The sequence below is a fragment of the Sebastes fasciatus genome, chromosome 22, assembly GCF_043250625.1.
Source record: "Sebastes fasciatus isolate fSebFas1 chromosome 22, fSebFas1.pri, whole genome shotgun sequence".
NCBI lineage: Eukaryota > Metazoa > Chordata > Actinopteri > Perciformes > Sebastidae > Sebastes > Sebastes fasciatus.
This window is the reverse complement of record NC_133816.1, coordinates 12,819,582-12,843,189: the sequence shown is the minus strand read 5'-3', so window position 1 is coordinate 12,843,189 and position 23,608 is coordinate 12,819,582. Positions and strand designations below refer to the sequence as shown.

Below are 23,608 nucleotides of genomic sequence, written 5' to 3'. Positions count from 1 at the left end.
AGATATACAGTTACACAGGAGAGGTGAGGACTACTACTATGATCTTTATAAAGATGGGCAGTATGACTCCATGATGAGAGGCTACTGGTTGTTGGCTACTTGCAGTAGTGGTGGGGGACTTGAACCAGCGTTACCTGGGTTACCTGGAGACTGTGTTACCTGGGTTACCTGGAGACTGTGTTACCTGGAGACCGTGTTACCTGGGTTCCAACAGTATGTTAAGGACCAGACCAGAAAAGACAATATCCTGGACAGGTGTTTTGTAAGTGTTAAAGGTGCTTATGCGTCCAATGTAGGGATGTCACGGTACCAGAAATCTAGTAGTCAATACCAATACCAGTGAATTTCGATACCACGGTAAAAAAAAACAATAAATCCCATGTGATTCAACACGCACTCCTTTTATTAAAACATTTGAACATAACAAAAACAGAGGCCTGTAGCCTTTAAGTAATAAATAAAAAGAAACGTCTATTAATCAGAATCAGAATCGTGTTTATTGCCAGGTGTAAGAGGTATACACTAGGAATTTGCTTTGGTTATGTTGGTGCAAGTCAAACAGTATAATAACAAAAGAATAGATAAAAACGCTAGACTAAAATAAGAATACAAAATTTAAATTCTACCAATATACAATATACAAAGTAAGCTATAAACAAAAATAAACATGATATGATCTTTAGGTGGTGGAGCACAAGGCGTTCAAAGGTCTTCATTATCACAGAGGTCAGAGCGACGGGTCTGTAATCCTGAAGACCTGTGATCCTTGGCTTCTTGGGGACCGGGGTGATGGTGGAGGCTTTGAAGCAGGCAGGCACCCTGCAGGTTTCCAGGGAGGTGTTGAAGATCCCTGTCGGGAGATTGCCTTTTTGGGACCTTAGCCATCCCCAAAAACTCACCAAAAGTGGAATATGCGTCAGAACTGGTGGGAAATTCAATGTTCTGGAGTGACCCGGCTCGGGTGTGTCCAGGGGGCGAGATAGCGCCCCCTAATGTAGGCAGTTTTTCAGAGAAAGTTTCTTCGATCGTCACGAAATTCAAGTATGTCATTGCTCACATCCTCATACCTGGATTAAATATTTTTGAGAGTTTTTCGGCAAACAGGAAGTCAGCGATCTTGGACTTCCTGCGTTTTTTCGAAATTTACAAACACATGTTTGAGGACTTTAGGATGCACAAAAATTCATGAAACTTTACACGCACATCCAAACTCGTAATTTCTTCGATTTAGGGGTGAAATTTTGCGTGGGCGTGGCATGTCGGCTCTCTAGCACCCCCTTATGTCTTTTAGCCTTTGAACATGTCTTTGACACCCTTGGTATACTCGAAAACTCATGAAACTTGGCAAAATGATGGACACCCGTAAACTTTACGTGAATGTACAGCGATTGGGCTTAGCGTGTTTAGCCGGCTCTATAGCGCCCCCTACCGCGTGGAAGGCTGTGATTTGGACAAAATTAATCTGATATTCATGAAATTTGGTATGCATATCCCACTCATTCTTGGAAACATATTCCTAATTGGGTTTCATTTGCTCCGCCCATCCGGAAGTCGGCCATATTGAATTTTGTGTTTTTCATGTAATTTATGTATTTTATGCATACTTTTATGAACTCCTCCTAGAGATTTAACCTGATCAACTTCAAATTTGGTCAGTAGTATCTTAAGACCTTTGTGATGAAAAGTTGCTCAAATCGTGAGTTTTCATGAAACGGTGTTGACGTGGCGTGGCGGAGAATTTAAATGATTCGCCATGACACAGGAAGCTGTTGTAAATTGACTTTACATAGTCCAATCTGCTCCAAACTTCACAAGCTGGATAATAGTCCAGGCCTGAAGACATATATGTGGTATTATGCGTGATAGTCATAGCGCCCCCTACAGGAAACAGGAAGTTGTTGTAAATTGACTATACATTGTCCAATCTTCCCCAAATTTGACATGTTTTATAAGAGTCTTAGCCTGAAGACATGTACGTGCCCCGACGTGCGCGTTCCCCAGAAGTGCCCGCAGGGGCGAGGGCCCGTTCATCGCTGCTCGCAGCTTTAATTATTTTTCTGCTGCGAGATCGCCTTTTTAACAACTTTAGCCATCCCCAAAACTCCCCAAAATTGGAATATGCGTCAGAAGTGGCGAAAATTGCAATATTCTGTAGTGATTGGGCTCGGGTGTCACTAGCAGGCTCGATAGTGCCCCCTAATGAAGGCAGGTTGCCAGAAAAAGTTACTTCGATCTTCACGAAATTCAAGTATGTCATTGCTCACATCCTCAAACCCGGATTAAATATTTTCTGGATTTTTTCGGCAAACAGGAAGTCAGCGATCTTGGACTTCCTGCGTTTTAAAAAAATGTACGAACACATGTTTGAGGACTTTAGGATGCACAAAAACCCATGAAACTTTACACACACATCCAAACTAATAATTACTTTGATTTAGTGGTGAAATTTTGCTTGGGCGTGGCATGTTGGCTCTCTAGCGCCACCTTATGTCTTTTAGCCTTTGAACATGCCTTTGACGCCCTTGGTATACTCGAAAACTCATGAAAATTGTCAAAAAGATGGACACCTGTGAATTTTACGTGAATGTACAGCGATTTAGTTCAGCATTTTTATTGGGCTCTATAGCGCCCCCTAATGCGTCGAAAGCCGTAGTTTGGTCAAAGTTAATCCTATCTTCATGAAATTTGGTAGGTACATCCTGCTTATTATTGCTAACATATTCGTCATCGGGTTTCATTAGCTCCGCCCACCCGGAAGTCGGCCATCTTGGAATATGTGCGTTTTTCATGTATTTTATGCATACTTTTACGAACTCCTCCTAGAGAGTTTATCGGATCCGTGTCAAATTTGGTTGGTATAACCCTCCCCCTACTGTGATGCTAAATTGCCAAGGAATTTTTGATCGCTCGAACGGTGATGTCATACGTCATGTGAGAAGACGCCATTTTGTCACTTTTTTGGTATGGAACTTTGCGATACTCCTCCTAGTTCAAGCGATCCATCTCAAAGTCGGGCAGCAGAATCTCAACACCTTCATGATGCTAAATTGCAAAGCTTTTGTGTTTTCGTGAAACGGCGTTCTTGTGGCGGCGCGTTGAATTTTGATGTTTCGCCATGACACAGGAAGCTGTTGTAACTTGACATTACATAGTCCGAACTGCCCCAAATTTCACAAGCTGGATAAGAGTCCCGGCCTGAAGACATATACGTGCCATTATGAGTGAAAGTCATAGCGCCCCCTACAGGAAACAGGAAGTTGTTGTAAATTGACTATACATTGTCCAATCTTCCCCAAATTTGACATGTTTTATAAGAGTCCGAGCATCAAGACGTATACGTTCAATTATGAGTGATAGCCATAGTGCCACCTAAAGGAAACAGGAAGTTGTTAGATTTACGAGCCCAATGTGGCATTATACTTGCATGTGAGCAATCCTTATTGTTGAGCCGTGCCTGAGGAACCTGCTCAATAGAATCAGGTTTTAATCAAATCAAACCATGTCACTAATCTTTCTGACTTAATGGAGTCAACACCGTAGTGTGTGAATAATTCACATCAAAAACAATAAATAACACAGACAATAAGTTTGTCTTTACAGCATCTTTTGGCCAAAAAGGTGTAACACAGAATTTGGTGATAGTTTAAACTGTATGCTTTATAAAAAGTCAAACCAGACCGGGTTCATTTTGACCCGGGAAGACAAAAGTTGCATGGTCGTTTTCACATAAAGTAATGGTTTGTTCTGTATTAGCTGTATAGGCCTACTGTTAATAGGCTACATTATTTTGAATTAATTGCTCATTTTTTCGTACAGAAGCTAAATTTCAGCCAGATTTCCTTGTATGTGGTGGTTGATTTAATATAAATTAAGGAGTGTTTTGTTCTTTCTTAATGCGTCAATGCTCGCCTGGGTGTTTTCGTTCTTTGATTTCCTTGCTGATTTGTGTGTGATTTGCTGATTTGGGGAATCACCAGAGGTCCCACGATATGATTATCGCGATACTTAAAGGTCCCATATCATGCTCATTGTCATGTTCATACTTGTGTTTCATGTTTCTACTAGAACATGTTTACATGCTGTAATGTTTAAAAACTTCTTTATATTTCTCGTACTGTCAGTCTGAATATGCGTGTGTTTACCCTCTGTCTGAAACGCTCTGTTTTAGCGCATTTCAACGGCATTGCAACGGAATTGCGTTGCTAGACAACAGCTTGGGACCATGTTTACTTCCTTACAGCTGATGTCATTCATACTAACATGCTATTTAGTACACTAAAACAATATATGATATTGTGTGCAGAGTTAATTGTCTTTGACTGACACAGAACATGTGTTTGTGCTACAATAGCCCGGTGTGTGTCTGAGTGTGTGCAGTCATAACATGTTAAATAACATGTGGTCTAACAGGTCTGTAGCGGATGCTGTATGTCTTTAACTACACAGTATCCTGCAGCACCTGGAGGAAATGTTTTTAACCATGAAAATAAATCATGAACCATTATAGACGACCATTATATAACCTTTATAGACGACGAAGCTTGTTGGGCTTTTTCTTGCAGCTGTTAAAGTAACATTTATAAAAATAATTGTGAACTTCAATAAAAAAATTATGGAACTTGAATATTCTATCCATTTTTATTTATTTTTTTAGATTTAATTCACCAAGTAGTGGGATTTTTTCACTCTCTTCCCTTGTCCTTTCCTTATGCGGACAGACACATAGGGGATGTGATTATACGCAACAAAACAAAAGGTTAAAGGGACTATTTGTAACTTTCAGAAATGCTTGTTAACAGCGACACCTGTGGCCGTGAAATCAACGAAAGTCTGCGTCGGGCTCGCGCTTGCTTGCTCTAAATATACCTGAACGAGCATCGCTCAAAACAGTGAGGCGACACACGTCAGCTAAAACCACAATATCACTCTATATTTCACCTGCTTGGCAGTAATGTTAGCTGACCAGACCAAGGTCACTCCATGAACATGATTTAGATCTGATCCTAGTGTTGGCTTTTCCTGCCTCAGCGCAGGCTGAGGTAGTGGGGCTCTGCAGCGTGTCTCCCTGCTCTCTCCGCCCGCAGCCGGAGAGAGCAGGGAGACACCGGCACCCGGTCGGTAACGAGACTACAACGTGTCTCTCTGCAGAGCTCCGTCACTTCACAAGACACGGAAAACCTCTGTTGGTCTGGAGGAGCTGCAGCATTTATTTTCTGCACAAACGTCCACAGACCTAAACTAACTCTTCTGCAGTGTGGAGTGAGCGCGCGTTCACATCTAGAGGTGGAGCGAGCTGAGCGAGAACGCGCGCTCTGTCTGAGTGAAGGCAAGCAGGCAGAGGAGGAGAGGCAGCGGCCACACGCGAACGCGCATATGCGAACGCGCATTTGTCCCGATCCGGTACATTTATACGCTTAAAAAGTTACAAACAGTCCCTTTAAATGCTAATTTAACATGCCAGGATTGAATCCTTCTTTCAGCACCATGGATAGCGCCTCTCAGCCAGACGTGCCAAAACACTGATTTATAAACTTCAATATTTAGAAATTAATCTCAAAATGCAATAGCACAGCATGCTGTCAACATAAAAAAATAAATAGGCTAGAGCATCTGTCTACTTGTCAGACTGAGAAAACAGTCTGCTTTGATGACGGACTTCTGTCTTCATTTTTTGAGACAGTGTTTTGCTGTTATTGCATTTGTGATGCAGAATGCATGCAGAAAATTGAAAAATGTTTGTCCTATATATGATTATCATAAAGTGGGCATGTCTGTAAAAGGGAGACTCGTGGGTACCCATAGAACCCATTTTTATTCACATATCTTGAGGTCAGAGGTCATGGGACCCCTTTCAAAATGACCATCCCAGTTTTCCTCACCAAAATTTAGCGTTACACATTATCACGTTAACTTTGACAGCCCTAAAAAACAGATGACAAAAAAAGAAAAAAGAAAAAACATACTGATTATTATCTCTTGCCTGTAGTTCTTTCTAGTCAGGCAGACAGGTTTTGATATATTTATCTCTGAGACGCTGATGAGATAAGTAATACTTCAATGTAAACAACAGAGGCCCTCAGACTGGTTCAACCGGTGCCACCACTAACATTAGAGCACATGCAATCCTTCATCTGTAAAGGTATTTCTATAATTATAAATAAACATATTTTATTGGATCATTTGCATGGTTTAAGGATTTTATTGCTTGCAAATAATAAAGTCCTGTGTTAGAGTGCATTATGACACCTTCAGCAAAGAAGTGAATTAAAGACACAATATGTAGAATTTCAGTGTGAGTGATGACAACATGTTAACCCCAGAACCATTTGTTAAGATTATGAACAACTTGGTACTCCTTGTGGTTTTGTAAGTATTTAGAAGTTTGGCAAGCATGTTCACTTATTGAGTTGTTCTTTGCCCGATGCAATTTGCAGATACAGTTATTTTTTTTGTTTACAGGCATTGTGTGCCGTGCCCAAGAGAGTTGCCAAAGTTGCCTTTGGCTTCACTCCCAGAACCGTAAGCATGGAAACCCCAGTCGGTTTCGTCCAGTGACAATAAAAAGAAATGTTGGCTGTGTCATCAACAGTGTTGACTTAAAAGAATTCTACTATCAGAGTAAAGTAAGAAGAATAAAAGAATAATATGGAGCAGGAAGATGCGGACAATATTGTGTCTGTTCTGCCATGAAGTTCAGTTTTATATCTCAGCAGTCTCAGCCACCACATGCAAAATATACATGCAATAATATTCAAACAAGCTCACTACTTTTTATGACAGATTTTTTGACAGCAGCCATGAGGGAAATCGGACTTTAAAACAGCTCAAACTGCAAGACAGCCGAGCAAAAATTTCTAACGCCCGAAATCCATCCAAACTTCTGAGAGGCAGATCGTTGACCGTTCAGGAATGAGGCGCCATGACGCCCCCTCAAACTGCCTGTTAGATGAGAACCTTATCCGACAGACGGTTACTTAGTTTGCATAACCAGCATCAGACTGCATCAAAATGACAAACCCCTGTGCTCTGTGAGACCTCTTTATCTTTACTGCTCAAACTGTCAATGCTTGTTAAACTCCACTGTGATGTGATGCAAAACAAAACAAATGTTATTATAAAAAAAAAGTACAAAATTGCTTGTGAATCAAAATAGTTATGGGTTCAGTCAGTGGGATCAGTTTATTTGCGGTTAAAAGGAAGGAAGCTGTCGAACGCAGTGCTGCATGAGGAAGCTTGAAACGTGTTGCAGTCCAGAGTAGTTGCATATCCAAGCCTGTTATTGAGTGCCTGTGTTTGTGCACATATTGAGCCTATTAAATGATCTCACTGTTTTTGCATTCGATGACTCCCCTTCCCTTTTTTCGGAGTGGAAAAGTCATCGACACGAATGAAAGATCAGGTGGGATATTGTCCTCATAGTTTTGTCAACTGATGACGCTATCACCCTAGCCCTCCACACAGCCCTCTCACACCTGAGCCTGGATAGCAGCATACAAGAAAGCCAACGTTCATCCATGACTGTCCTTTTACTGTGTTTACAGAACCTGGCACCTGGATGGAAAAAACTGTGTCTTCATTCAGTGTGTGGGTAACACCAGCATGTTAGTGAACATGAAAATCAGAACCAAGCAAATTAGTTTCTTTGCATTTTTTCACCTGAAACCCAACAGCAACAAAACACCCACACCTCCCGCCCACGAGGCCCTCAGACTGGTTCAACCGGTGCCACCACTAACATTAGAGCACATGCACTCCTTCATCCGTAAAGGTATTTCTATAATTATAAATGAACGTATTTTATGGGATCATTTGCATAGTTTAAGGATTTTATTGCTTGCAAATAATAAAGTCCTGTGTTGGCTGCTCATAAAGCAGGAGGACAGCAGGCCCATCATCATGGTGAAACATGTTGCTGCTTTACATACAGAGAAAACGTAACCTCAAAGGAGAGCCACAACTTTTATAAGCAAAATAAATATACCAATGGTAACCTCTATGTCAATAGAAACAAATCTGGAGCTTTTCAGCATTAGTTCAAATTGAGTTCATAATGTGAATTTTTAATTTACAATATCACATGAACAATAAAACAACAATAACAATAAAATAGAATTTCCAATAAAAAACAGTTGAGATGGTATTTATGATATTAAAAACAGTGGTATTTATTTATGAGAAATTAAATTCTCGATTGAAGAAATACAATTTTAACTTGTTGCACGGCTAATTCTGAACACTTCCTGTTGAAAAACGAAGTGCATATATACATTTGCATAAAGTTCAGTTAAAAGTTAGAAAAACAAACAGTAGGGCTGTCAATCCATTAAAATATTTAATCACAATTAATCACATGATCGTCCATAGTTAATAGTGATTGTTTGGAAATCAATTGCACTTTTTTTTATCTGTTCAAAATGTACCTTAAAGGGAGATTTGTCAAGTTTTAATACTCTTATCAACATGGGAGTGGACAAATATGATTGTTTTATGCAAATGTTTATATTTAACAATAGATATTGTCAAGAAACCCTCACAGGTACTGCATTTAGCATAACAAATATTTTCAAATCACAACATGGCAAACTCAAGCCTAACAGGCTGTCCAGTGTGCTGACTTGATTATGACTTAACCAAAACTGCATTTGATCTACCTCATTGCATAGGGATGGTAGAGCAGCTATGGCAAAGGATGTAAAGAGCAATTAAAATAATATAAATATATGACAAATGTCAAAAACAGCATTTGTGAAAATAATGATACCTCAGATAACCTTTTGATCACAGTGTTCAAAGACCTTCTACTGTGCCCCTTACAAAATATAATATTGTCTTCCTTTTATAAGGATATATGTGAAACTACAAACCACAGAATCCAAGATTATTATCACTACAGACTTTCTGTAACTTCTTAGAAATGTAACAGTTGAGTGCATTATGACACCTTCAGCAAAGAAGTGAATTAAAGACAATATGTAGAATTTCGATGTGAGTGATGACAACATGTTAACCCCAGAACCATTTGTTAAGATTACGAACAACTTGGTACTCCTTGTGGTTTTGTAAGTATTTACAAGTTTGGCAAGCATGTTCAATTCCAAACTGAGTCGATTTAACTTTATACCTGCTTGTCCAGCTAAAGTATCTCATGTACTCTGTATGATTTTGGTCAAGGTAAAGTAGCCGCTCTGCCAGCTCCTTTGGAGTGGAAAAGTCATCGACATGAATGAAAGAATCAGGTGTGATATGGTCCTCATAGTTTTGTCTTTGAGTGCCCAGAGCTACTGGTACAGTTCCCAACATCATAGGTCTGTATACCTTCTCTGTGATGTAGTCTTTGTAGATAGAGTTTTCAAAGGAGAGGTAGAATTTACAACTAGAAACTATCTCTATATAGCCTTTGTTACTTGGACGATGGTTAAAGGCTCCTCCATAAGTATGAATGTTGATGTGTTTCTTCAGTTCATTGTAGAACTGAACTCTCTTTGACCCCGGGTTCCAGTTGCTCACGATCCAACACACCAACTTGTCCTTTGCTGCCATTTTGAAACTTTTATCTTGAGATGTCACTGGCACCAGAGACCCATAAGGCACTGGAATATTTGAATCGAGGCGATAATTGCATGTTAAGTTGAATACGTCATTAAGTTTAGGGTTTCGAGTTGTGTGTGCAGGTGACTCCATATTAAACCACACCCATTTCTGAAAATAGGGACGCGGTTCTGTCGGCATGCCTCCTAGATCCCTGTGGTGGAAGAGAACCCCATGGGCCTTAGGGTATAGTGTCTTGTCAGCTGTCAAGCGGCATTTTACAATATTGAAAATACTGCAGGTCATATCATGTTTATGGCCAAATGGAAACTTCCAGATCAATACTATAGTGTCGGGCTCAGCGTCCACTGCTGCTGCCTGGATCTTCTGGGTGTCGCTGGGTTGTGGGTTAATGTGCAGCTCTGCAGAACTGTTGTTGTTTGGGTCCTGGGTCTGTTCTCTCTCTGCACACAGAAATGTAGGACAGAATTGACGGCCTTTCTTCATGTAAATGCCAAAATTGGGGTACTTGAAGTCAGACATATATGTGAAGAGAATGCAAAGAAAGCCAAACAGCAGTAGGCTGCTGAAGATAAATGTGCGCAGAGAAGTCGACTGGCAGGCTGAGCAGGACATGGCTTCACCTTCGGAGAGAGAATAGATCTATTGATTGTAGACATGACATTTGACTGGACAATGCATTGAGTTGTCTGATTGTAAGCTAGCTATATTATAGGTTGTTCTGAACACCTAAATACACAAAGAGCCCCCTGGTGATGTTATTGGACATTCTTCTTTACTTCTTTTACGGTTTTATCTTATTACTATCTCCCACAGAGGAGGTTTGCAAGCTGTTGCCCCCACATATATACAGTACAAACATACATAAGGTATAGTACATACATATGCACATATTTACATACGTACACCCTTCCCCACCCTGTGTCTTGTCTTGTCGCTCTTTAAACAACATCACCGAACCCCTCACATACTTTCCCTGAGCGTTTAGTATTATCACGGATGGACAAGACTGATGTGTATCAAAGCCTCGGTATTTGACGTAACCTAATCCACCCTCCTTAGTAATGATAACAAACTGGTAACACAACATTTGGCGGAGATTTCGAAGGGCCTCAGACTGGTTCATCTGGCCCCACCACTAACATCAAAGCACACGTACTCCTTCTTCTGTAAAGGTATTTTTATATATATACTTATATGAAGGTATTTTATTGGATCATATGCACAGTTTAAGGATTTTTTAAGGCATAAAAACTCTTAAATAGTTCTTAGTTTTTCAATGAAATGTCAGTGATGGGATTACATTGTAAAAACTGTGAAGATTTTATTCTAATACTTATTTTTTTTATTATACAGATAACAAAATGTCTGTTTGAACATTCACAAACTAAACTGATCACTCTTAAAAAATGTCCAAATGTCCTGAAAATGAAGCTAAGATGATTCAAATTGAATTAAAATTGAATTTAACATTTAATTTCTATTAAACAGAACAATCAAATAAAAGCAGTTTCAGGTACAAATAAAGATTAAAGTGCTTCTTACTGTGTTTTTTGCCTCTGCAGAAATTCAGGTGGAGGACTGTAAAGACTAAGACTTCACCTCCATCCATTTGCTTATATCAACCAGAGATCAACTTTTTACTCCCAGGATGACGAAGTCGTGACCCACCTCTCTCTGCCTGTGATTGGTTAGTACTTTCTGCCTTTGTGGGTTGGGTTGGTCAGGTTTATTAATTTATTGCACACACATTGTTAATTATTGTGTCCATTTCCTGGTGAGATCAGTTTACAGTCGGACTGGTTCAGTTTGCGGCTCATTTTTAGAAACACTTTCAGTCGACTGTCAGGTCACTGAACCCTAACCCTGACCCTCACTGCTGCCGTCGGACTCGTCTCACGTTAACCACGATGTTTCAGCAGACTGCCAACACGGAAGCTGTCAGACCAAACTACATTCAGAAAACACCTCATTTAATGTGAAGTTTAGCAGCTGAGTGAATGTCTGAAGGTGTGATGACAATCATGAATGACGTGCTGGAACAGAAAGTCTTTTTTGTTTCTGGTAAATATGGTTCAACCAGTTCTGTTCTGAAGAACATCATACCAAAAATAGCACGCAACAACACACACCTAGACACTAAGTACACACCTACACGCACACACATTGTTCATTATTGTGTCCATTTCCTGGTGAGATCAGTTTACAGTCGGACTGGTTCAGTTTGCGGCTCATTTTTAGAAACACTTTCAGTCTTTATATGTAAATAAGTCTGCTTTCACATCAGGGAACTGGACCCGGATCCGAGTCCACTTGTCCCCAAAATCCAGTTCGATTGATTTTAGTGTGAACGCTCCGTACCGTACACGGGCATGGTTCGTCGATCCGTTCTGTCTGTAGTTCATTTACTTTTGGGACTTTGCTGCTTGTGTTCTTCCTTTGCTTGGATTGTCTTTCTGATTCAACACTAGCAGCTTCATTCATGCTGTCGATGAGTATTTCATCTGTCACCCTCTGATCATCGAGATAAGGCTTAAACTGAAACTTGATATGGTCACTTAACAGCCCAGTACTAACTGACCTCAAGAATTTCTTCTGGATGAGCTCGGAACTGTACTGTTCATCTGGCTCTACTTCTCTTGAAGCAAGTAACAGCCTTTCCTTTAACTCAATTGCCCTAAAGAGGAAGTTTTAAGGAGACTCACGACTGTCTTGTGTTATATTTCCTAGTCTGTGATATAGATGTGTAGAATTGTCTTCTTTGAAGTGTCCCTTTAATATGACCTTTAGCTGGGGGAGGGTAAGGTCACTTTTTATCTCAAGCATATCACGAAGACTCAAACCTGGACTGATTGACTTGACCACAGCCTCCATGACTTCAGCCTCACTGTGTCCTTTACTCAGGCCTTTGTCCATCTGATGCATCAGGTTTGTGTATGACAGTCTGTCCTTCTGTCCCTTTTCCCCTATCTGACCACAGATCTTGAATTCTCTCCTTATTGTCACTTCTGGAAGCCTGTTCACAGCTGGAGGCAACACACTCTGTGGAGCTGAAACTTGGCTTGGAGATGCACTGTTCACTCTTTCACTCAGTCTCCTAACTTCATCCTGCAGCGCTTGACTATTTAGCTGGAGCTGTATTTCTCCTCTAAACTCATTTCTTCAGCCGTTTTCTGGCTATCTTGTGCTATGCTCTCTGTGTTTTCTTCACTATGAGCATTTTCAGTCTTTTCTATGATTTGCTCAACTAATTTCAGCAGTTTTTTTAGATGATGCCTTGCAACATCCTCCTCTTCATCATTAATCACATCGTCCATGGATTCTGTAATTTGTCTGATCAATGCTCGCCTTGTTGTGACATTTCCCCTCGGGATTTCCGCTGCATCAAACACCTCTTTGAGCTGATCCAGCTGCAAAAGCCATAGTCTCTGAGACACGGTCTCAGCCAGCTCCTCCAGATCCATTGTGTTTGATGTAGCTGCGCCCCCGATGACGCGCTCTCCCGTCGACGTCAGTGAAAGGCAATCCCCGTCCACGTTGTCACACTGAGCACGGCGTTGATCATCCCAGCGGTGCCTCCAATATTTGTTGCACACTTTGACACAAAGTGACTTCCAGGCGTGCATAAGTTTAAAAAATATATATTTCACTCTTTTTCTGGAAACACAGAAACACAGCACATTAGCATTGCGCGGCTACATACTGCCGATACGTCTGCTGAATGACGCGCTATAAACATTCACGTTCGCTATGAACATGCAATAAACATAAAATGTCTGCTTCCTGTATAATCTTCAAAACACATTAACCCTGACAACATTCTGCACACTCACAATTTATATCCTAGCAGGCCCCTGTTGGTTACACTACGAATGTCCTCATTAGCAAACGGCTAGCACTATTTCACACAACATTGTAGGGACCTGCCATTTCGGGTGGCAGACACAGTGAACTGTCTCAGGATCCTTACCATTGGTCAGTGGACCAAGCTCAGCTCAATCTCCATTGGCCACTCTAACATTCGCACCTAGGTGTGAAAATCACACAGAACAAAACCAGAGGAATTTCTTTGTTCCTCCTCTTTCGTCTTCACCTCCTCACCCAAGCTGACCAGCTGCTGGAGGTGAGCCACAGCTCTCTTCCTGCTCTCCAGACCGGAAGCAGCTCTGCTCTCTGATTCTATGTTCTGTTAGGAAACAGCCATAGCAACAAAAGGAACCAAAGCGGAAGACGCGAGCGCCCGCCTTCTCACAGTTAGCACCAAGCTAACCAAACTAACAGCAAAGACGACCTCTTTGACTTGGAACCACAACTTCAACACATGGAATTACAAACCCTGTTCTTCCATGGGGTAACGTACTGGGCCTTAGCATTAGCAATCGCACACGGCTGAGCAAGACAGTTAAACTTTGATTTCTAGGATGTACCTGTATTAATATGTTTAATGTTATTCATTGAGTTTGACGGTGGTGATTTATCTGTATTTGATTTTTGGGTAACTGGCTTCGCCATATCTGATGTGTTTAGTTTATGCTTCACATAGACAAGGTCTTGCATGCAAACTAACCATCTTTTCTAACCCACTGCATATCTAACACACATAAAGATCACATACAGAAACTGTGAATTAGTTAAACATAAACATACAGCTTCAGATAATCTTAACCCCACATCACCCCCCCCTGTCCTTCTTCTCAGAAGAAAAAAGAGGTCACGTGATGACATGCTGGCGGCCATCTTTGATTCCGCCATCTTTGTAGTTTTACAGTGCTCGCCATTTTGTTTGTAGGCCATTCAGACATTTTGAAACAAGCCGCCATCTTGTTTCCCCCCCCCTCTCACACACACACACACACACACACACACTGTGTTTGGTTTGTTTAGTTTAGTTATTTAGTTAGATTAATATTGTGTTTTGAACCTTTATTATCTTGTAAATAAATGTTTGTGGAATATACATGCTGGTCTCTTTAATGTTGCACAAGAGTGAATAACAACCTCTGCTATGTCAAGAACTCCGATATCCTTCAACCTTTACTATCTATTTTGGTTATAGTTATTAATTTAATTATTAATCAACATTCCAAATTGATAGTTTAGCATATATAATGAGACTATATTAACGTTTTGGTCATTGGTCCCTGATTCCAGGGTGGTGCCCCGTTTATTATTGATGTTTATTGATAATCTTTATTAATATTAATAATTCTATTATTATTTATTAATTAATTTGCTAATAACCAAAACCTACTAAGTAGAACCCCTACAACATCCTTGTAACAACTTGCAAAACTCCGATATAAATCTCATGTTTGCATTACCGCTGGTCCCTTATTCATACACATTCTTTATACATCTGTGTCGCTACTTTTATACATCCTTTAACCACTTTAGCTCACCTGGAAACACAGAAACACAGCACATTAGCATTGCGCGGCTACATACTGCCGATACGTCTGCTGAATGACGCATACGCGCTCCTGCATCTCACCCAAAGGACCCCTTAGCTGGCCAAAGTGCCTGTGTGAGTTTTACTCTTTATAAACACAGATTAACCTACCAAAACATTAGCTCCTAGTGCACATACACATATATCAGATTAAAAATAAAACAATACATAAATTATACATGTGAATGAGAATGGGGGGTGTCCAATGTCCATCACTATGTCTAACATTACTGCGGGTCCCACACATGCAAACTAACCATCTTTTCTAACCCACTGCATTATCCGACACACATTAAGATCACATACATAAACTATTACATAAAGAATTAGTTTTAAACATAAACATACACATTCAGATAATCTCAACCCCCACATCAGCCCCCTCCCTTTGTCCTTCCTGAGCACATGTGCTCCGAAGAACAAAGAGGCCATGTGGTAACATGTTGGCGGCCATCTTTGATCTGGCCATTTTTGTAGTTTTACAGTGTTCGCCATATTGTCTGTAGGCCATGCAAGACAGGTAGCCATCTTGTCTTTGTCCCTGCCTCTCTCAGTCTCACACACACATGCTCACACACTGTGTTTGGTTTGTTTAGTTTAGTTATTTAGTTAGATTAATATTGTGTTTCAACCCTTTATTATCTTGTAAATAAATGTTTGTGGATTATACATGCTGGTCTGTTTAATATTGTACAAGAGTGAATAATGCCAACCGCTGCTATGTCAAGAACTCTAATATCCTTCAACCTTTACTATCTATTTTTGTTATAGCTATTAATTTAATTATTAATCAAAGTTCCAAATTGATAGTTCAGTATATTTAATGAAACTTATCTTTGAGACTACATTAATGTGCTATCATTTTCTCTTTGTTTCAAAGAGTGGTGCCCAGAGGATGATTTCAGATAAATTAAATCATATTATTCAATATAATTAATAATTATTTTGATAATTAGGGCCCGAGCACGAAAGTGCCAGGACCCAACGGCGTCCTGGCACGAAGTGCAAGGAAACCTATTGTTTTTCTAAGTATTATTCTTTTTCTGCCGGGAGATTGCCTTTTTGGGACCTTGGCCATCCCCAAAAACTCACCAAAAGTGGAATATGCGTCAGAACTGGTGGGAAATTCAATGTTCTGGAGTGACCCGGCTCGGGTGTGTCCAGGGGGCGAGATAGCGCCCCCTAATGTAGGCAGTTTTTCAGAGAAAGTTTCTTCGATCGTCACGAAATTCAAGTATGTCATTGCTCACATCCTCATACCTGGATTAAATATTTTTGAGATTTTTTCGGCAAACAGGAAGTCAGCGATCTTGGACTTCCTGCGTTTTTTCGAAATTTACAAACACATGTTTGAGGACTTTAGGATGCACAAAAATTCATGAAACTTTACACGCACATCCAAACTCGTAATTTCTTCGATTTAGGGGTGAAATTTTGCGTGGGCGTGGCATGTCGGCTCTCTAGCACCCCCTTATGTCTTTTAGCCTTTGAACATGTCTTTGACACCCTTGGTATACTCGAAAACTCATGAAACTTGGCAAAACGATGGACACCCGTAAACTTTACGTGAATGTACAGCGATTGGGCTTAGCGTGTTTAGCCGGCTCTATAGCGCCCCCTACCGCGTGGAAGGCTGTGATTTGGACAAAATTAATCCGATATTCATGAAATTTGGTATGCATATCCAGCTCATTATTGCTAACATATTCTTCATTGGGTTTCATTTGAAACACAAGTTTCCGAACTTTTTTTTCCCAGATTATATACTGTAGATAGGCTATATGCATAGACCTGAGTACAGGATGCATTGTGCACTATATCATACCTACTTCTGGTGCAAAGTTCAAAAGAGCAGCAGCAATATGTTTTGGGATGAAGTCAGTAAAAAATATAATGTTATAATTGTGATATTTGCACCGGTTATTTGGTGCAATCAATGCAATAATGAGATCCCATAATGATGCCCAAGAATAATGAAAGTCAAAGGAATGAAGACTAGACAAGTAGAGATCTGGATGGATGGATAGATGCATGGATAGATGCATGGATAGATAGATGCATGGATAGATGCATGGATAGATAGATGCATGGATAGGTGGATGGATGGATGACGCTCCCCTGCAGGACTCTCTCTGACGCTGCAGTTGCAGGCACCGCCCAGTAGGCAGACAGCAGACAGCAGCCCGGAGCGCAGAGTCATGCCGCTGCACACTGGACTCATCAATAATCTGTGGAGCTACAGAGACGCACTAGAGGAACTATCTCCTTTTAACGGTAAATTGTCTACACTTAGTTAAATATACAAACCAACTTCATAGGCATAATGCTGTTTGTGCTGTAGGCTGGCTGTAGATCCACTTCTCTGGGAGTTAAAAGACTGAGGAGTGAGTTTCCGTTTTGAGGTAACGGAAAATATTTCCGACAGCCAAATAACAATAACATTTCTATTTCCATCAAGGCTTAATCGTGTCATTCTCATTGCATCTAATCTGGATACTTTATTGAAAACGAAAATAATGACAAATCAACCATCAGTTTGGAAAAAAAACAAAAACGCCTCAGAGGTAGCTAATTTAAAATTAATGAAAGTGTTAATTAAATTAATTAAAGTGTTAGACTACTCAATAATACATCGTTAGGTATCAATTACTAGTAAAATCATTCAAAAGCCTACTTACTGTAAGTGTAAGTACATAGTTGAAAGTAAAAGTACTCCTCCTGTAGTAAAATGCCCCCCCCTGTGACTGATATAGGCTGATTATTATAAATTGCACTATAATGATTGTAAATACTGATGCATCAGTGTGTAAGCAGCATTTTACTGTAGCTGGTGGAGGTGGAGATAGAATAGAATAGAAATCTTTATTGTCATTGTATTAAATACAACGAGATTCAAAGTTGCCACTTCTGGTCAGTGCTTTAAAACAAATACTTGACAAGTCTAAGGCAGATAAAACATATAACAGGTAAAACACACAAAGTTATAAAGTAAATAAAATAGGTAAAGTAGATGTAATAAATAGATATAAACAGAAGTGTTACACTAAAAGTATAAAATATAAAAATAGATGTAATGTAAACAGAGGTAATACTTACTTTATACACAGTACAGGAAGTTTAGTCCAGTGGTTCTTATCCAAAGATAAGTTGTGAGATGATTAGTGGAAGAAGAATAAAAACAAAGTCCTGCTTCACAAATCTGTTTTAATTGTTTGGACTTTATTGTAATCTTTGCCTTTTTTTTTTTTTAAACATTGGATAATTTGAAATTTAACAGGGGGCTAAGAAACTTATATCTATTTTTTTAAGTAACTAATATCTGTCAAATAAATGTAGTTGAGTAAAAAGTACAATATTTCCTTCTGAAATGTAGTGGAGTAGAAGTAGGCCTATAAATAATAGTACAAGTATCTCAAAACTTTACTTTAGTACAGTTCTTAAAGCAGCAGTGCGTAGAATTGAAGCAGTTATTAACAGTTATGAGTTATTTTTGTAAAACAGTCACTATATCCTGACAGTAGCTCCAGTTCTAACCACGGCTGCGTTAAGGCACTCTTAAGCTCTCTTATTGACTATTAACCTGGATGAGGTAGATTTCAAGGCTTCATGCAGTTGGTCAGTTATGTATTTTCTGCTTGATTTCCTCATGTTGAGTAACAGGGTGAGGCTAGTGTTAAGTCTAGGCGTTTGACATTTGACATGTTTGGTTGGGCATGTCCTTATTTTCCCCCACGTTTCTCTGAATGAGTATTTAGTTTGCTCTGATGCTTTCATGTATGACATCATCTATATGTCAAAGATTCCACCCATTTTGAGGAGACATGACGGCATTTGATGTGTTGCCGCCCCATATACACTACTGTAATAGTACAGCATGTGAGGATTCTGCAGGCAAATGCCAAGCCACCTCATGTCTGCTCGGTCCTGTTGGTCTCTGCTTGTTATGCAGAGCAGTGAGATGAAATGTGTGAAAGCTTTCAATTATGGGCGTTCATCCTCTTTGTGCCTCATGCTCTGAGACTAAGCCCACAAAGTAAAACTGTTGTCTCATTAGTCCAGAACAACTTCTTTCAGTTCTCAAACATCCAGCTCTAATGTTTTTGGCACAGGAATATCTCTTCCTCTGATTCTGTATTTTGCTTTGATGCATTGTTTTCCAGAGAGGCAGGTCAATACTCAGCTTCTCAGTAAATACTCAAGTAAAGTACAAGTATCTCAAAACTTTACTTTAATACAGTTCTTAAAGCAGCAGTGCGTAGAATTGAAGCAGTTATTAACAGTTATGAGTTATTTTTATATGACAGTCACTATATCCTGACAGCAGTGCATGAGACAGGTTATCTGAAAAAAAATCATGTGCATCTGTGTCCTCGGGTGCTCCGAATGGCATCTGCAAGAGGAGGAAAACAACCGGTTAGAGCTGATTTGGAGCCTGCCGTCTGAGCAGCTGTCAATCACTTGCGAACTCCGACCAAACTGTCAAACTAGGCAGCGCTGATCAAATATGAATCAATATTCTGTTACTATAATGCCTATTTCTGTAAAATGAGAAAGTTTGCTCCAGCTGTTGGGAGGTGCTTAGTATTTCTTCAACTGAACTCAACACAGAGAGGCAGGTCTATACAACAGCTGATGCTAAAAATCTGTGCGTCTATTGGCAAATTTAGTTAAGCTTTCAGGGGCAGATTCATATTGTAGATATAAAAGTATAATTCCACGGTCTATATTTCTTGCCTCCTACCTCCGACCAAAAAAACTTTGGGATAAATTTAAAACCACCTCCAGACTATCTGTTACATCTCCAGTAAATCCTCTGTTGGTTGAAATGATGCTCCACTCATCTGTGGATGTAATGCTCATTTTAGAGCAGTGTTGCAACATACTGACTTCAGGAACAGACTACCAAAGTACTCTGGTGTGTACTAACTTTAACGTTAGTGTTTAAACAGGTGCTTTCTAAAGTAAACTGTGGAGTTGGATGTTGGAGTTGGAGTGCAGGGTGCACATCTGGGTCTGTTTAGCATGATAATACATGTTTCTTCGCCAGCTGCTGGTTTGCTTTGCACTGAGCAGGTAGTGTACAAATCTATGAGATTATGGCTCCCCACAATTGTTTCTGTTAAATTGATGTAGTGGGACTGTGGCTGCAATGCATGCAGGTGTGATATTCTAACCTTAATTTACTTAAGCAATTAATAACTGATTATAAGTTGTTTTATGCCATACTGAGATGTTTTGATAAGAAAACTGTGTTTTTTTTGTCACTGCAGAGTTTCAAGGATGAGAAACATCAGGGCAAAAACTTTCTTGCTGGTGGGACTTCTTGGTCTGTTGGTCCTCCATCTCTATAAAGATTTTATTGACCACAAAACCATCCGCCCTAACATAGATGGGAAAGAGGATGGTATCCTCTCAGGAACAATGGATACTGGTTTTGAGAAAGAGAGACTGAATAAACTACTTGAAGTGGAGCAGCGAGAGTACAATGACATCATCCAATGGGACTTCAATGAAAGATTCTACAACCTCACCTTGAAGCAGATACTGTTCCTGGAATGGATGGAAAGAAACTGTCCAAACACTCGCGTCCTGCTAAATGGTGATGATGACGTCTTTGCTAACACAGAAAACATGGTTGAGTATCTCCAAGGCCTCAAGGACAACAATGGAAGCAAGCACCTCTTTACTGGCCATCTGATCCAGAATGCGGTGCCCTTTAGATCATCAGGGAGCAAGTATTTTATCCCAGTTCAGCTCCATGAGTCAGACTCATATCCCCCCTACTGTGGTGGTGGGGGCTTCCTCCTGTCTGGCTATACAGCTTTAGTCATATACAAGATGTCCAAGTCCATTACCATTCTCCCCATTGATGATGTTTACATGGGAATGTGTCTGGCTAAAGCAGGACTAGGTCCTGCTTCTCATATGGGGGTAAAGACGGCAGGACTGTACATCCCCTCAAAGAAACTTGATGCATACGATCCTTGCTATTATAAAGAAGTTTTACTGGTACACAGATTCCTTCCAGCTCACTTGTACCTCATGTGGCACAGAATACACAATCCCAATCTGAAATGTGGTCTCTCCAAGATTCTTTAGCAGCACCAAACTATAACTTAAAGGTGGTGACGGGGCTTGTTGACACTTTGTTTCCTGCAACTGCTCTGAGGTTGTGAGTGCAGGTAGGACCTTCTTCATGACATCATGAGAAAAGGTTTGAACTGTTTTTCTACCACTGTTCAGCTGCAGGCTTCGGCAACTTTTTTTTTCCTTCATGTCATCAATGTGGGCGAGCAGTCAGCCTGATTCAAATGAGCATGGCAGTAGTGTGTTTTTTTTACCCACATACTGATTGGGTGATCAGCTTTCACTGGAATGAAAAATGGGAATGCAAAAATTGCTCCGCATCAGGTTTTATTGTCGGCTACACGTCAGCTGAGTGATACATTAACAAATGATTCCCATATGCAATTGTTATTTTATGGCTGATGTGTTATAAAATGATTGCCTGCATAACCATCCAGCAGACATGGAGCATTATTAGCATATGTATGGCCCCTGACAAAGTGTAATATTCACTGGTCTTGACTTTACTGGTTGAAGTCCATCGACTGCTGAGAAAAAAATATCTTGGCCTTTGTAGCTCACAAAATGATACACTTTTCTTTACCAGTTTGTCTAATCTCTGTTGCTGTGAAGGCACCATACACAAACTTACTGCTGGAAACAGGGTTGATGAGAGCTGTGAGATCCAACCATACAGTAAATTTGCAGGCCATAAAATGCAAAACAAAAACAACAACCAAATGCGATTAAAAGCTTCTCAGAGCTGCTGTGATGGGTGAATATACGAGCATGTCTCACTTTACATGGGGTCATGAGGTAGACTGTGGAGTCTGCAATCTTGCAAAAACATCATTGAAAAAATCCTCAGGTTTTCTTAAGACTATTGATGTAATGCTACATCATCAGTTTACAGTTTTCTTCTATTTAAAGATTTGTTTTCAGTATGTGCCAGTGTATTTGTGTTCAGAAAGAGATTAATGTATGTTTTTGTGCCTTACATCTGTGCTTCTCAACCAGAAACAACTGTTAGAATCGCAAAAAGATGTTTTGGAGGGAAAAAAAACATTGATATGTTGAATATATACAGAAATGTCCAAATTTATTTAATTTTCATGCTGCTAAGGAGAGGTTATACTGTATATTGTGATATTTTATCATTAATGGCTTTGAGGTGAAATTGTGTACTGAATATATCAAACATGTATTTAATACAAACTAAAACAAAATATTGGTGTCCGTATCATGTTGTTAGACCTTTTTCAGGACACTGCTGATGTGTACATATGTATTTACATACAGTATGTATTTACTCATATATGCGATAGCTCTGTACACAGCTTTTTGTATTTTTTTCAAATATATTTAAATTATATGTTTGTACCACTGTAAATGAGCATGTGTTCAATAAAGAAAGCATACAAAAATGATACTGTCACGGCACACTATCTCCCTATTGGCTTGGGGCGGGTTTACCAAGCCGGACCGGTTTGAAACAGAATTTGCCAGAGTGATTAAGAAACTTCTGGGAACAGGTGGGCGACTGGAGCTTTTGCGAGAGGAAATCTTAGTTAAATTGATAAGGATGTTTTATCTAAAGGAGTTTTTGTTTCAAGTTACTGTCTGCGTGTTTAATGTCTACAAATAAACTGTCAATGGAGCACCGAAAGAGTGACGGAGCACGGAGCAAAGGGCAAAACAATCACAATATAATGTTTAGACAATTTACACACGAAACATGCGATTAAAAGCGTCAAAATAGGATGAATAAAATTATAGACAAATTACTTCCTGACATAAGTCTAAAAGCAACTAAAAATACTATAAAAGCATAGTAATCATAAAACCCTAGGGGAGAGCTAAAAGGAACAGGTGAGTTTTAAGATTCGATTTAAAAACAGCAAGTGATCCTGAGGCCCTAGTTGTTCCTGGGAGCTGGTTCCACAGACGTGGCCCCAGCGACGAGAAGGTACGATCCCCCATGGTTGTCAACTTTGTCCGTGGCACGGTGAGGACGTTCGAGTCGCCAGACCTGAGTGTCCTGGGTGAGGATTTAGGGGTGAGGAGCTCCTGCAGGTAGTTGGGACCGGTGAACACCAGGAGGAGTATATTGAAGATGATTCGTTGGTTTATTGGAAGCCAGTGAAGGGAGTGGAGGACTGGGGTGATGTGCTGTGATTTCTAAGTTCTGATAAGGACCCGGGCGGTACTGTTTTGGACATATTGTAATCTCTGGATAGTTTTGTTTGGGAGGCCTGCTAGGGGAGAGTTGCAATAGTCAATGTGTGAGCTGATGAAAGCGTGAACCAGTACAGGATGCATTGTGCACTATATTATACTTACTCCTAATTCTGGTGCAAAGCTCAAAAGAGCAGCAGCAATATGTTTTGGGATGAAGTCAGTAAAATATATAATGTTAGGAAAGGGGTAGTTGTGATATTTGCACCAGGTATTTGTTGCAATCAATGCAATAATGAGATCCAGTGGCGACTGGTGAACATTTTTCTTGGTGGGGCTGTGCCGCATCCAATCAATTTCAGCAAACAT

General features: G+C 40.0%; 1 protein-coding gene and 1 pseudogene across 1 annotated transcript; one reads left to right on the top strand and one right to left on the bottom strand.

Annotated features, from left to right (window-relative positions):
* Positions 1-7,848: 7,848 nt before the first annotated feature.
* LOC141760265 (4-galactosyl-N-acetylglucosaminide 3-alpha-L-fucosyltransferase 9-like) lies at positions 7,849-10,347 on the bottom strand. Its single transcript, XM_074622928.1, has one exon. It carries the CDS (start codon positions 10,162-10,164, stop codon positions 9,004-9,006), a length of 1,161 nt encoding a protein of 386 aa, XP_074479029.1. The 5' UTR covers positions 10,165-10,347; the 3' UTR covers positions 7,849-9,003.
* Positions 10,348-17,152: 6,805 nt separating this feature from the next.
* On the top strand, positions 17,153-22,491 carry LOC141760278 (N-acetyllactosaminide beta-1,3-N-acetylglucosaminyltransferase 3 pseudogene; annotated as a pseudogene).
* The last annotated feature ends 1,117 nt before the right edge of the window (positions 22,492-23,608 follow it).

Excerpts from the sequence above, each read along its gene's own strand:
- LOC141760265 (XM_074622928.1), bottom strand. The coding sequence starts at position 10,164 with ATGTCCTGCTCAGCCTGCCAGTCGACTTCTCTGCGCACATTTATCTTC.